The sequence below is a fragment of the Strix uralensis genome, chromosome 7 (genome assembly GCF_047716275.1).
Source record: "Strix uralensis isolate ZFMK-TIS-50842 chromosome 7, bStrUra1, whole genome shotgun sequence".
NCBI lineage: Eukaryota > Metazoa > Chordata > Aves > Strigiformes > Strigidae > Strix > Strix uralensis.
This window is the reverse complement of record NC_133978.1, coordinates 31,170,532-31,185,600: the sequence shown is the minus strand read 5'-3', so window position 1 is coordinate 31,185,600 and position 15,069 is coordinate 31,170,532. Positions and strand designations below refer to the sequence as shown.

Genomic DNA, 15,069 nt, shown 5'->3' with positions numbered 1-15,069 from the left:
GTTGTTTGATGCAGGAACCCACTGCACTGCTCTCCATAACTGGGCATAACTACAGCACTGCGGAGACAACTAGGGAGGAGCAACAATTGCCCAAGTGAAGGAGCAAGTGTTCATTTGAGAGTCATTAAGAGGTGCCCTTCTAAACGATTCAGGTGCTTTTAGATCTTCCACCCTAGCTCAGCAACCAGCTAACTCAGAGATAGCAGCCTGCACTTGACTTTATAAGCATGACTAAGTTTTGTGCAGCTGTTTACCACCTACCATGATAAAAACCACACCCTTATCATATGAACTGTTATCAGCCTGGACCATGTGTGAACCCACTGATACCATTCACAGAACATTTCTATGAAAGTTAACACTGCATTTCAACCTCACGTCCTGTTTCCACTGGAGGTTTCAGTGCGTAAGCTTTTTTTGTATCAATTTCTGTTATGCCTCCTTCTTTACCTCAGCCCCTCCTGGGCAGAAACCCTTGTACAACAGTTACAAGATCACTATGCAACTGCTACATCCCCTTTCCTGCCTCAACTTCTGTGAGTTGAATATGCTCATTTGCAAAATCACCCATTCACAGCAACGCCTTCTTCATCTTGAGTCTTAAGATACTCAATTTAAACTCCTGGGCAAAAAGTAAGAGCAAGGAGCATCCATCCTTTGCAAAAGCTTTTCATTTTTCCCTAAATAAGTCGTGTTGCTTTCAGAATGCACTCTCAAAGGTAAATAATTAACAGGCAAGAGGGACAGAAAATCTCATTACACAGCTAATGGGAAGTGACGCTCAGGCAGCAGTGTACACATAAAGGATAGCTTCAAAAGACAGCTGTTAATTTTTTTTAATGGAACATTGGGCAGAAGACCCGACTCATCCGTTGCTCTGGGATCCAGGAACTCCTCTGCATTCTTCCAGACTTGAACAAATCCAAAACCTTTATACGAGATTCAGCCTGCATCTGGCAGGCTCAAGTGCCACTTGTGAAAAAGGGGATACTCCAATTTTGCAAATGCACTGTCAGGATTTACCAAACAGAAAACACAAAGAGCACTAGGCAGAGATGTTCTGTATTTCTATACAAATTCAAAATACCAAGGTACACAGAAAGGGAGGCAGGTAGATGACACCACCTAATGCTATGTTCTGCCACGGCCCTGACTTAGCCCTGTCCACTTTACCCGATGGTTTCATGGGAGGAGAATTCCTGATCCTTGATTGCACATTGCCCATTTAATTGTTTTATGGTTGTCACATGCACTGTCTGGGAGGAAACCTGCCTAGTCTGTTTGCCCACAGCTATGCAAACTGCTGGGGGTGATCAGCACCATTTGCAGCCAGGCAACAACCACAGCAACTGCCAGATGAAGCCCTTTGGGTTTCATTTCCCAGCCAAGGCTATGAATGGCCATTACAGACATGCACTACCCACCAGAGCACCCAGACCAAGGGGCTAGACCATACTGCATCGAGCCCCGCCAGCCTCCCACAGCAGCAAAGCTATCCCCCTTTGTGCCCCTCTTCTCTTTCCAGAGGGGAGAAGGTGCAAGGGCAGCAAGATGGCGTCACGCAGCACCTCCTGGCCCTGGGCAACACTGACAGGGAGGACGCTGAGGGGGACACATGGAGTGAGCATGAAGTTTTGAAAGAAGCAGAGCTGGGACAGGGGAAACTTTTGTGAAGGAGAGAAAAAGCAAGCAACTGGATGAAGATGTGGATCAATGAAGCAAAGGAGTGGGTTGTTGCAAACTTGCTCCCACTGGCCCATTACTCCAGGCACTGGATCCATATGTGTTTCTGCTCCTCACCTGTTAAATAGGGGTGTCCGACTCTTCCCACCAGCCCCTTGGCATATCTTAAGGTTACAGGTTCTCAAAATTGTGATACTTTGGTACAAATGGACCACACACAGAAAGGAAAATGAGAAACTTCCTTGCCTATATTTCTTATCCCACACCAAATTTCCTTTTGTGTCCCAAGTCTGCATGGGCTATGTTACTATAGTACCCTCAACACACGTCCCAGATACAGATCAGCACACACAACTGCAGCTTCTGCCCCAAGAGTACCAAGTCCTGAAACTTGTTGTTAACAGGTAATCTGTCTCAAAAATTATATTATTATTACCTCATCTTCTCTCAGGCAGCAACTCCCCAAGTGGCTTTTAGCTAGTAATGCTTTCAGGCCCATGAGCAATGTTAGTCACTTGAACAAGAAAAGTTGTTGCATCACAATTTCTGGCTCTTGGCACTTCAAACAGCAGCATCCCCCAGGAAAAAAAAAAAAAAAAAAAAAAGACACAAAAAAAAAAAGCTTGTAAAGTCTCCAGAGATGCATTTGGGAGAGAGATGTCAAGTACAGAGACCTGACACGACTGAAAACTGAGCCAGGAAAGCTGAATTCTTGACTTCCTACCTGAGGCCAGATTCTTCCCCGGTCCAAGCTCACTGATTACAGAGGGGATTTGCCCAGTCTTTATTTTTTTCAGGACAGCCATAAACACACAGAACTGGACAGGGTTCAGCCTGAAAGAAAACTGCAGCAGCACACCCAAGTAGAAATTCGAGGATACAAGTTTGGGAAGAGATTCAAGAACCAGTGCTGGCAATGATGCACTCCAAATCAGATACCATCTAAGTACATAGGACTGCTTTCATTATACATCCCCAGCAGCTACCAGACCCCCTCCTGGCTCCCTGAAAGCAGTAAATAACCAGTAACGCACCATTTGATACCTCTTCTATTCACTGCTCTGGAAATCTTAAGTACAGGGTGCTGAAAGCAAGAACTCAGTCAGTATATGGGGAGACTTGACTGCAGAGCATGTTTCTTTCCAAGATGGGGGTTTCCTCTGAAGACTCCCTTCTGGGAGGCAAGACAAAAGGATTCTCAGCATCAGACCATTATGGCAAGGCCAAGCAGATTGCGCTGGCAGTTCTTTCTACACTATGGGAGGAAAACACAACAGAAAGTGTCCCTAAAACACATCTTATCGAGAAGAGCTTTGTGATAAGTATCTGTTTCTGAAAACTGGCTTATAACAGTGATTTTATTGTGCAACATTGTTGAAATAAAAACATTTTGCTTTGTGACAGTTTATGCGAAATAGTAGTATTGTTCTTTTTTTCCCTCTTCTTTCTCCAACTGCTATTGGATTCATAAGGGAGGTGCAGAGATCTGGGAGCAGAAAGGAAGGCAGGCATGCATTCACTCTTCACTGCATCACTCTGAATAAAAAAAATAATCATACTGAAACTAGAAATTCTAATATGAGCATACTAAAGGACTTCCAACAAAATGAGGATCATTTTGCTTCCTTCAAATTTTGGCATGGAGATTAACTGTCCCTTTTCAGCAGCTTTACTCAGAGTTCAAAATGTTCTGCTGCCCAGCCAATGTGAAACAAAGCCTTTGCAGACTTTCAGTTGTAAGTGAATCGAAATGCTGCTTCTGCACAAGGAGGCACTTTGCGTGAACAAGTGTAGTGGTCAAAGAGACTGATCCCAGTTTTACAGCATCCGACTGGTGAGTTCTCAGAACAATGCAGAGAAATAACTGCAATATAGCAAAAGGTAGACTGACACTAAACAACGACGACTAAGCCTGAACATACCCCAAAAGAACATCTCTCCGATAGCCTTACTCCACAAACTACAGACTTCACTCTCTCCAGGTTAAGCAAAACCAGGCACAACAGTGTAATAAGTCATCCAGATCTCCTAACTAGAGGAACATGCTTCAGCTCTGCTGAAAATTGTTAGTCCCAGCTGAAATCCACATGACAGAGTCGAAGACAGCTAGCTACCTCCAGCTCTTGTTCCATACTGCCCATGGAGACAGGAGGTTTAGCTACAGTTCCCACAAGGAGCAAGTTGGATCAGTGCATGCTCTGACCTTTGGATGTGTCAAAGAAAGATGCATGCTCAGCTGTGTTGGACATAGTTTGACTGCTGCAGGGAACATCACAGGTTCCAAGTTTTATTAATGAGGAAAACAATATGTACTGTCAACATTTGCTACATGAACTTAACATGAAAACAAAGCCCACTCCAGAGAACAAACGAAACTTAGTGGATTAGTTTCTTGTTCCAGCTCTCCTGATAAATAGCACTGAACTCAACACCACATTGATTAGTTGGTTCAAGACAAACACTGATCAGATTGCCTTGGCAAGTATATATAGCACTACAAAAGCACAATCATCCATGTCTATTCAGAGTAGCAAAGATTCACTATACTTTCATTTCCCTTCCCTCTATCTTTCCCAGCCTAGACAGCACGTCTGCACTATTTAAATGCCCTACGTTAAATGCTTTCCCCTCCTTCTCTTGCATTTTGCTAAGAAACGCTCAAGCCCCTGTTCTAAAGAAACAGAATCAAACTGTGCAGTTGCTGCAGAGCCCCAGAAGGCCCCACGTTTCAGTGCAAGCTGACCCAGGTCATGGTTTTCTCCTAAACGTTCAGTAGGGTTTTTCGTTTATCTCATCTGCTACCTCAAATATGCAACCTAGAGTAACAGTCAGCTCTGCATGAGAAACCGTTTTGGAGAAACACTCTGCAATAACAGTCTCTCATGTTAAAGAGAGAATGGGTGGGGAATCACAGAAGATAGACAGGGGATCTTGTAAGAGTCAGAAAGGCTAAAAAACACAGTACTCGATGACTGCCATGTGTCTGTCTTCCTCACTTTGTTTCGTATCATCTCAAAAGATATCAAAAGATCTTACACCACTTCACTCTGTGCTTTTACACTAAGCACAACTCCTTAGCAACCTGGTTTAGGAGTTTTGTCTCCTTTAGACTTTGTCCTTTTTCATTTTAAATGAGGTACTTTTGCAGAGCCACAAATTCTGTGGGATCTTCAGAAAATTCTAATTTCAGTGATTATCCCAAGGTCTCTTTTCCTCCTCAGATCTATCTCTTGTTTGAACTAAATTATTGTTACTGTAAGAAAAATTTGCCCTAATAACTCATTCTTTACCCAATTACTCAGCTTTGTTTTCCTTCCTTCTGCTGTATTACAATGCAGCCATCACCAAAATCAAATAGAACAATCTAGGATATACACAAAACCATTTTTTTAAAAAAAACCTGATCAACAGCTTCACAAACATCTCTCTTGTTCTATCAGGAGACATAACTTTTCTGACAGACACCACCACCATGGTGGTCTACCAGAACTGCCACTTCACAGAGCAGCAGGAAAGTCATCTCGGTGCCAGGCATCTTCTCTTTATACCACAGTGACCACATCCTTCCAAAACTGGTGTGTGTCTAAAATGTTCACAGACAACAGTTAATTCTGCTATCTGTATAATACACACCATTTAACTTAAGCTTGAATTTTATTTATTATCCTTTTTTGAGAAAATATTACACTAGTGAAATTCATCTTTCAGTCACTTGCTTTATCATGTTTTCTTTTAGAAAATGATGGGGTGTTGCTTACAAATCAGTTTTTTAGTGAGCATGTTAAAGGACTAAAAAGCATTGTTTTAGTGATGCCTTACAGCAGATGAGAAGCAGAATACCGGTTTGTTGTTTAAATGCAAGCTATGACTCATCCTGGGCAGAGATAAACTGAAACATACCCATTAAATAAAAAACACAAACAATTTTCCAACATAAGGATTAATGACAGATAATAACTATAAATTAACTTTAATCTTTTATAAATAAAACAAAGCCTTACATAAACGTCACTGCAATCTCTTCAGATAAAAAACAAAATCAAAGCAGAAAGTCACTTAAATACTACAGTTAATATTCAGTACCAATTAAACAGCTCCTTAGCAGAACCACTGGAGTGTTCATGAAATACTTCAAGACTAAGAAAAGGAGTGGAGCTTAAAAAAAAAAATCGCTTCAATTTTTTTTAATATATGTTTAGTTACTTTTCAACATCAAAGGGGTACAAGATTCTTAATCTGATACACTGAAACATCATCAGCTCTGCAATACTGAGTCCAAGTCAAACCATATATTCAAAAAGGAGAAGAGCGTTTTGTTTTTCTAGTATTCTCTTGCTGCTGCTTGAAAGAAACTCTATATAATTGTTGAATGGGTTAAAACAAAATTTAACTGAATGTAAGAAGGCCGCTGTTAGCAGACAAGAGGGGAAAAACCAGAGTCAGAGACCTAATAGTGGACAATTTTGAAAATTATAGTGTGTGTCAATAATGGAGATAACAGTTAGATTCAAAAGGAATAATCGCAAATAATAAGGAAAATGAGCACCTGCCAGACACAAAGCCATTAGTATCAGGGCTTTTATCTTTGCAACAGTTAAGTCTGGAGACACTGACAAACTTAATGACACAGCAAATAAAACATGGTGAAAATCTAACTGGGAAGCTATCCACTTCACTTGGAAAACACTGCTGTGGAGTCTGAAAATAAATGCTTTCAGTATAAAACTCACTGTCCAAATCACTGGTAAACACTGCAAACCCAGCCTAGCCACTACAGGGTCTGGCTGGGTTTGCAGGTGTGTGTAGCTGCTCAGGCCACAGCATCTGCATTAAGGGACTGATAATCCCAAACAAGAAGCTGCGGGCTCCCAACCAAAGACCCCAGATCCAGGAGTTTGCCTGTACAGACCACCCAATGTGATCCAATGTGTGCCCTTCCCAGAAGGGTGAAACCCAAGGGCTTGTAAAACCATGTCTGAGACACAGATCTGGAATACAGTGCCTTGGGATGGGAAGCCCTGGAGGAAAGACTTTGCTAAGAAGGCTGATGGTTAGGAGTCTTCAACCTGGAGCGGGTAGGGACTAGGGAGCATAACTTGAGACAGAAAGAGAGGAAGAGAGAGAGATGATATTATACCAACTGGGAATGTAGCAAGCAAACAGCTTGTCAACATTCAGAAAAAGGTGGCGTAAGGGGCAGCACAGGTAGTAACACTCCTCTCGCTAGTAACATATATAACAAAGTGCTGGACAGCAGTCAATCGTCATGATATCCCCACCCCAGGTAGTATCACTGTCCTCAGTTAAACACAGGGAATCACGGCAGAAACTTCCTCAGCTCGCACAGGCAGCTGGTATCAGGCATACCTTAAACCCCTCAATACTTGCCAGTCCTTAGCTGGACAATAACTATGCAATGCTAACTGCTGAGATCTCACCCAGAGAGTCTGAAGCTTCACTGCCTGCCCCACAAGCCCGAGGGTAGAGAAAGATGGTCACAGATCCACACAAACTTGGACAATGTGAGACCACCAGGTTGGTACAGGGAAAGATGGAGACAGCCCTGCTCTAAAGCTGTACTGAGGGCAAGTAGCATTTGCAGTAACAATTAGATATGCAAATAAGCACACTGAAAATTAGTGATGGTTTACTGTTGTCATGGAGAAAACACCCTCCATTCTGGGTCAGATCCAATCACCGCATTTTTTTTTTTTCCTCACTAGTAAATAAAACTGTAGAGGGCACTGGAAAACTCAGGAGCCAACACTTCTCAACACAGCTTAATCTGGAACTGGAAAGGTTGGGACCTGGGGAGCAACACAGCCCAAATAAACAGGACCATGACAACTCTGTAGCCCCTCAAAGCTACCAGGAGGTAGAAGCACAGTCTAGAAGAAGCACCCACACCATGCAAAGGCCAAGCTGCTTCCCAGCACTGCTGCTGCTGGGAGAGACAGATGTGGGGGAAACTGAGGGTAAGGTGATGCATGAGGTACTCAGCTCCGATTCCCTTGAAGCTACATGGGAAGATCTTGTCTGAATGGAAATACACACTTGGCCTGAAGCCTCTGTGTATCTTTGGCCATCCTTATAGGGCTCCTAGCCCTTGTTAAATGATGGCTGCTAAGAGGGAAGAGGAGGCAATCAACCTATTTAGACTCAGCTTTCCTACCCTGGGGGTTTCTTCATAGGAGCAGCTGGCCAGAGCACTCCCTTTGTTCCAGCAGCCACAAAAAATACAGACACCCCCCTCTCAGCCCCCCTAAAATCCCAAAGAAGAGCCAAGATAAGTTTATAATGGAAACCCTGACACAACCTTAACTATAGCATTCTGAATGGAAAGCGATAATCTGATCTGTGTGTGAACTAGCTCCCCTTGTCTCAAATGGTATTTATCTTACTTTAACTTCTGTTACAAAAGGGTTGAGTCATATAGCAGAGCTAGCCAAGTAACAAAACTGCAAGGCTTGCTAAAACTTTAGATTCAAGGATAAACAGGCATAATCCTAAAACAGGTTAGAAGAGAGAGTCTCCACGGGAGCGCTGGTAGCCAGACCTCCGAGCCTCTGGACAATGGTATTTTCTTCTGTACCACAGAGATTATCAAAGCCCAGCAGAGGGGTGGGAGGGAGAGGGTGTAGAGCACAGGGCTCTGCCCTTTGGTTCATGGTAACACGTACTACCCAGGGCCCAAGAAACCTGATCCCGTAGCAACCTCATGTATGGAAAGTGCCCCAATCAGATTTCACTGTGTCAGGAGAAGAACAGTATTTACTCTGCATACAGATTAGTCACAAAACTGGGTCACTTCTTGCCTTTTCAGAGAGAGAAAAAAACCCAACCAAAAACAAGGCTTCTTTTTCAGATCTTTTTGTCTTCTCCCCCGACTTTTAAAACTAGGTGATGCAGTGTGGTCATTCACAGCTAAGCTGATCAAACAGCACCTGCATGTGTAAGGTTAAAGCACATTACACTCACCAGGTTTGCATTTCTTAGAATTCAGCTCATTAGCTACTTACCGGTTCTTTTCTAGTTCGTTGTGCGTAGACCTGAAAGATAAACAAAAATTTGGATTAGCAACCTTTGACCTCTCAGCACCAAAGTTCAATTGCCACAAGCCGTACACATCCCCAGCGGCACACTGCAGCACAAAGCCAACCAACTATATACATTAAAATCTACAGCTATAACCTCAGCCTCCCTGCCGGCAAGAGATTCCTCCCCTCCAGTATTTACCTGCTACATGCAAAGCTGGTACTCTTACTGGTGCTACAGAAAATGTTCCCTAGAGACTTAAATGCACACAAAATCCTGAAGAGAGGCAACAATTAGAACAGGGGACCAGAGTCAGCCATTTCCAGACTACTTCCGGCTCTGCCACCAAGTACAGGACTGCAGTTACGTTTCTTTGTGCCTTAGCTTCTCCATTCACCCTGCAAAAATACTGGTATCATCTGCTAACACAGGAGCTTATGGAGTATTAATTTATGCACATCAAATACATGGGAACCTTCCAGCAGAATTGGTTCTGTAAGGACAACCCCTGGAGCCCTTCAGCAGTCACATGCTAGATTTAGCAAACTTACTAGAACCAGATATGGCCATCATTTGGGCACAAAACAGGATGGCCACTACTGCCATGTTTGCAAACAGCAGCAGCACTGAGTAGCACTTTTAGGATGCCTGGAAACCCCTCGGGGATTGAAACAGCACTGCCACAGCACTAGCTTGCAGTGAAGTAAGTGACCCATAAAGTGGCACTGTGACCACTTGACAAAGGAGGGGGCTTTGTCTTTATACCTGCCTGCCACACCAAGCATGCTGCCAGCACTCCCTAATTTACAGCTCACAGCTTGAAAATGAGACCAACTAGAAACAAAAGGGAACCGAGCAAGTTCATTCTCCTTGCCTCTGTGATGGCAGCACAAGTGGCAAAAAAAGCTTAAATCCTTTCAGGATTTCTAGTCTAACGATGTTATTAGTAACCCAGGTATGGTTGTTGAGTATTATTTAAAAAGAAGAGCCATTTATCCAACATTTCTCTTTTACAGGAGGTCACCTTAAAATAAGAGTAAAAGGAGCCCAAGAGCTTAATAAAAAGGATCTATTTTCTGTAATTTGGCATCACATTTCTTCCGGAGCTCTGAGAAGATTATGCTCTATCCTCCATCTGGAGAATCCCACAGAGAATTCTACAATTAGGGAACTGAATGGAGGATGTGCTCCAAGGGAAACCCTGTCATAATTAAATGCTTCTCCAAAAAAGGAGAAGTGCTTAACAGGTGTTAGAACCTCATTGAAGATGACGAATAAACTATGGATGTCTGCGAAAAACAAGGTAAATGAGTCTTAGCTAGCAGTGGCTGAGAGCTGCAGGTGGCCAGAGGAAAAACAAAACATTACTGTATGTCTGTGCAAGATACCCTGTGCAGCAGGATACGGGACACACTAAAGGCAAGGCACACTACAGCCAAACTCCTGAAGTTGAGGAAACTCCCAAAGTAAGTCCTCCCCTTCCAAAAAGAGAGGATCCCTTAAGTCTGATTCCCAGGAATCAGAGATGTGAACATAATATTTAGTCCATAAAATCTCCCAAATCAAACCCACATCCCCCACAGGGTCTATAGCAGCAAAATCCAGGCAACTTGGATGCAAATTAACCCACCAGGACTGAGCTGAGGCCCTTTAAAACCACTGCCCGTACGTTCTTTGGAACACGCTTATTGTTCTTATTTATTGTATGTTCCTGCAGGACACTTTGCGCTCTTCTTGGCTATGACATTAGCAGTTATAAAGCCAGAGATATGCAATGGCTTGAATTCCTATATTATATCGAGCCAATTATCAAGGCCAGCACTGAAAGAACAGAGTTTGGCCCACTGCTGTGAACAAAATTAAACCAGCAGGTTCTCCCTACTCCTCTCACACAGGAGACTCTTTATTACCTATCTGCCTTCTGATGAACAAGACAACTGAGAGGGGTCACAGGCTTTTCACCAAGTCAGGAAATTTATGCTGTGACTTTTAACCATATTGGTGGCAAGGAAAAAAGCAAACCCCACCCCCCCTCCCAACACTTTCCCACTGAAGCTGAATGCAAAGAAAAGAATCTCAGCAATGCTGAATGAATCCTATGGGGATGTTACTTCTCTCACCTGCCTATGCTTTGCTTAGTCTTACTGGGGACATTTGGAAAAGTTTTAATTTTTCCCTTCATCTAAATTGAGGAAAAAAACCCCAGTACCACTCCCCACTACCACCATTCACTAACTCTTATCTTCTGTGCCAGTTTCCCTTTGCTTGGACAATGGATACAGAAAAAAACCCTCTCTCTTCTGTTTGTAATTCATTTCATTTTCTGTAGCTCCTGATCTAGAGATTAATTTTCTCCACTCGTCTTTGCACTGCACATGTTACTAAGATTTATTTGGAGTTAAACAAGGACAGTGCTGTCAGCAAAGTGGAAAAAAGTACAGAAACCTCTGCTGATACCACATTCAGGAAAAAAAAAAATCTTCTAGATTCCAGAAACAAATGTAACTGGACCTTTTTAATCGAGCTGGTCTTATCAACTGAGAACCCAGAGAGTTATCGCCAGACTGAAATCAAAGCTCCATCCTTGTATGCCATCACCAGCTTTTTGACGGGTACAGGATGACCACCACAGCTGTGAACTATTGCAGCACTCTGGGAACATTTCAGGGTTACTTGTACCACTCTGCATTTTCAACAGCAAGGAACTGGTGTGTTCAGTGTGATGTTGCTCTGCTGCTGTTGACAGTCAGTCACAGCCTGTGTCACCCAGTGAAATAAGGACACCACCATCAAGCATGGACCACAAACCAGAGGAACTCGCATCCCCGCTGTCAGGCGAATAGGGCAAGAAAGACCTTGGCCCCACCTGCAAAGCTGAAACCCCAGCAATGTGGGTACAGACATGTCCCGAGAGGAAAACAAAAGCCCAAGCACACATACCGGCACTGCTCAAAACCTCAGCTGCAGTTTAAAAGCAGCTCAAGCACAAACCGTCTGCAGGGTTCTCAATAAGCCAGGTTTCTATAGCAGTCAGTTCTTTCACAATAAATTTAAAACACCCAAACTGATAAAACTACCCCTAAAAACTGAAGGAATATTATATAAGGAGGAGGATCCAGCTGAGTACATTTTGAAAACAGCTTGGGAAAAGATCAAGAAAGAGTTTTAGAAGCTTAACATAAAGGAGCCAAGCAAACAACAACAAAAACAGCAGAGCAGTCTCCTTTCAACAAAAGGCTGAAAGAGGAGAAACTAAAGTTTATCCATCTTTACCCCAGATACTTGAAACCGAATACAAAATAGGAAGAAACAGGGAAGCAGCAACTGTCAGTCACTCTAATTTAAGGTCAAATGTAACAACTTTTTTGCACCAGTTACTGTGATTCTGCCTGCAACCTTGCTATCCCACACTGTAACAAGGTGTTGCCAAAACATTAAGCTACACTGAAGCCCCCCAGTGAATGAGACATTGTAAATCTGTCACTTTATACCAGTTTTATTTAAATTAAATCTCTCCTACCATGGCAGACACAGCCAAACTTTCCCTGAGCGCAGGTAAGCCAACAAAACAAACTGCGTCAGGGAGAAACAAGCTCTAAAGAGCACTGAATTCATTTGTCATTGGGTTTTTTACTGTAATTAAAATCACAAAGCTGCCACATGACATTAAACACAGCTGACCTTTCTGGTTTACACATTTAATATTGATAAATAGCCCAATGAATGCATTCGCAGCGTATCTGCATTTTCGTTTGGCTTCTTAGTGAGGTAACTATTTTCTGTTGGGAAAACACAGCAATCGAGAGTCCTTGCCCTACGCGATACGTGGATGGCATTTAGACTTAGACCCACTGACCCTGTCATCTCCTCGTACGTGGTCACCCTCCTGTCTATATCTGGCACCAGCTCCTGGCTCCAGAGGAGCCCAGGACTCCAGGAGCTCCATCACAACAGAGATACTGGTGGCTCAGGAGATGCTGCTGGCCATAAATACTGTCAGGTAAGGGGGCTGGGGAGGGAAATAAAAAATACCACTTCCAATACATGTCCTTAATGCCAACACAGAGCCAGTGCTTATCCTCCAAATTCACTCACCCCATTCTGCTTTAACAAGAGATTAATCAGGAAATAAATATTCCATCAGCTTGTGCAAACAATGGCACAGTTACCTGAATCACGTTTAGCAAAACAGCAAGAACATCCATCCCCAGACCAGGCCAACCACTTTCTGTCTTAACTTCCCTCTGCCCAGGTTCAGCCACCTCTGCTGCTTATGCACCATCACATCACATACAATCTCATTCTTCTTCATTTTACAGACCTTTCCCACCTTCTGGTCCTGTTGACACTCATTCACTTGGCCACCAAATTCCCCTGTAGGAAATGCCTTCTTCCATTCCCCAAGCCAAGATCAGCCACCCTTCTAGAACCAGTGAACCACATTACCACTCTCTCTTGTGCAAGTTCATCAACAGCTTCTTTCCATTTTAAATCCACCCGTGTCCACAAAACAGAACTTACTGGCTGAAGAACCCCTGTTTTGCCAGGGTTTCAAGTAGCCGTGGATCAACACCGTAAGTAGTCTATGAAACCAACTGCACAAGCCGTAGTCCGGGAAGCCTGTGGAGAAGCTCCACCAGTAGTAGCGTGTGAGGCTTCCAGCCCAATGGTAAGACTAATGATAGCTGTGCAAGACTCAAATCTTCCTGTCCAGGTGGAGCTGCTCAAGGGCGGAGTTTCTAAGGGAGTTGTGAACCCACCTCACATCTGGGAGGCCCATGAGCCTGGCTCTCGGGGGGCTCCACAGGAGCCTTGGGAACACAGCAGCGTGTGGTACTCAACCCTGCTAAGAGCTCCTACGGTGAGAAGCGGGATGCAGCTGAACAGGAGATGGCATAGCTCCATCAGAAGTCCTCCTGCTGCCGTTCTTATGCCCTTCGCAAGTAGCATCTAACAAAACATTTCTTTCCATGCAATACTAGAGACAGAAGTTATCTCAGTCATTACTATTCCATGATCCCCTGACACTGTCTGGCCTCGAGGTCCAGAATAAATGCCTCTCCATGAGGAGCTGAGGTGAGGAGACAGAACAGACTGTTTCACCCTCTCACTGACGTCAATGGAGATGCACCAGATTACCCTGGCCCCAAACTCTGGCTAGTTTTTCTGTCGCTCTTAGATGGACATGGTATCAGATTCCTCCCAAGGCTCTGATCAAAGCTGTTTTCCCAGGATCAGGCCAGACCCTTTCCAAAGTTCACATTCTCTGTCTCCAACAGAGAAGGGGACAGAGCCATACCGGCATCTGCTTGTGTTTGTTCATCTTTGGAAAAGGATAAATGGTCCCACAGCCTGTTTTCAGCTCAACGAGGGAAAGAGAGCCCCTTCGTGTGGTTCACAACCGCAGAAAGTCACCTATCCCCGGGTGTCTACACAGTATCCTGAAAGCCTCCTGCAACACTCAGTCAAAAACAACTTTCAAAGGTACACTGTACACATCCCTTCAAAGCCACCTACAGTATTTACACAGCTCCTCTCCGTTTGGTACCTGCTCCTCATAATCACTATTTCTGTTGGCAACACTTCAGAAAGCAACTCTTCCCTAACAAGTTTTATGCAGGGGGGACAACACCAACAACAGAAATTCTAAATGATTTTCCCAAGGTCACACAAGAAGCCTGTGGCAGAGCAGCATACTTAACTTGGGTTCTCTGAACCCCAGGATAAGGCTTGCATCACTGGGTTGCTGTTCTCAGGCATCCCAGATAGACACCTAACAAGGACATTTGTGTCATCTGATTCTTGGGTCAAAGACAAAAAAAAAAGAGACATAATCATTGTAAGCTGCAAGTGGGAGAGTGGAAAAAAAAAAACCACCAACCAACAACCCAAGCCTAAACCAGCTCTCAGGTCTTGCCCGCTGTCTGCCAAGTGAGCCAACCCTCCTCTCAGACACCACTGTACGAGGTGCCAGGGAAGAATCTAAAATGGGAGCCAAGAGTAAAGTAATATTAGTTTACCAATAAAATTCATCTGATAGACATATCAGGCATAACCCTCAGGTGGGGAAGGAACTGCAGCCACAGTCCCAAACAAGGCACACTCTTCTGTTGGTGCACGTTCTGCTTTTTCAGCACAAGGGAGGAAAGAGCAGAAGACAGCTCCTTCTTGCTGAGCACGAATCTCTCCCAGTCCCAGAGCTGGGCTCCCCCAAACCAGAGCAACACCGTGTCAAACGGCACATGGTGGCACTCTGCAGGGGAAGGGTTTTCCAAGCCAGGCCACACAACAACAGGAATGTTGTTTCGCATTCAGTGCTGCTATCTGGGGCCAGCAAAGAAGTCCACAGCT

General features: G+C 43.9%; 1 protein-coding gene across 6 annotated transcripts in view; it reads right to left on the bottom strand.

Annotated features, from left to right (window-relative positions):
* Positions 1-15,069, bottom strand: part of MXI1 (MAX interactor 1, dimerization protein) — a 57,460-nt gene that overhangs the window by 21,180 nt on the left and 21,211 nt on the right. For all 6 annotated transcript variants that reach the window (XM_074875259.1, XM_074875262.1, XM_074875261.1 and 3 more), the window contains one exon: positions 8,703-8,732. In XM_074875259.1, the coding sequence (XP_074731360.1) occupies positions 8,703-8,732 (30 nt within the window). The remainder of the gene's footprint in view (positions 1-8,702; positions 8,733-15,069) is intronic.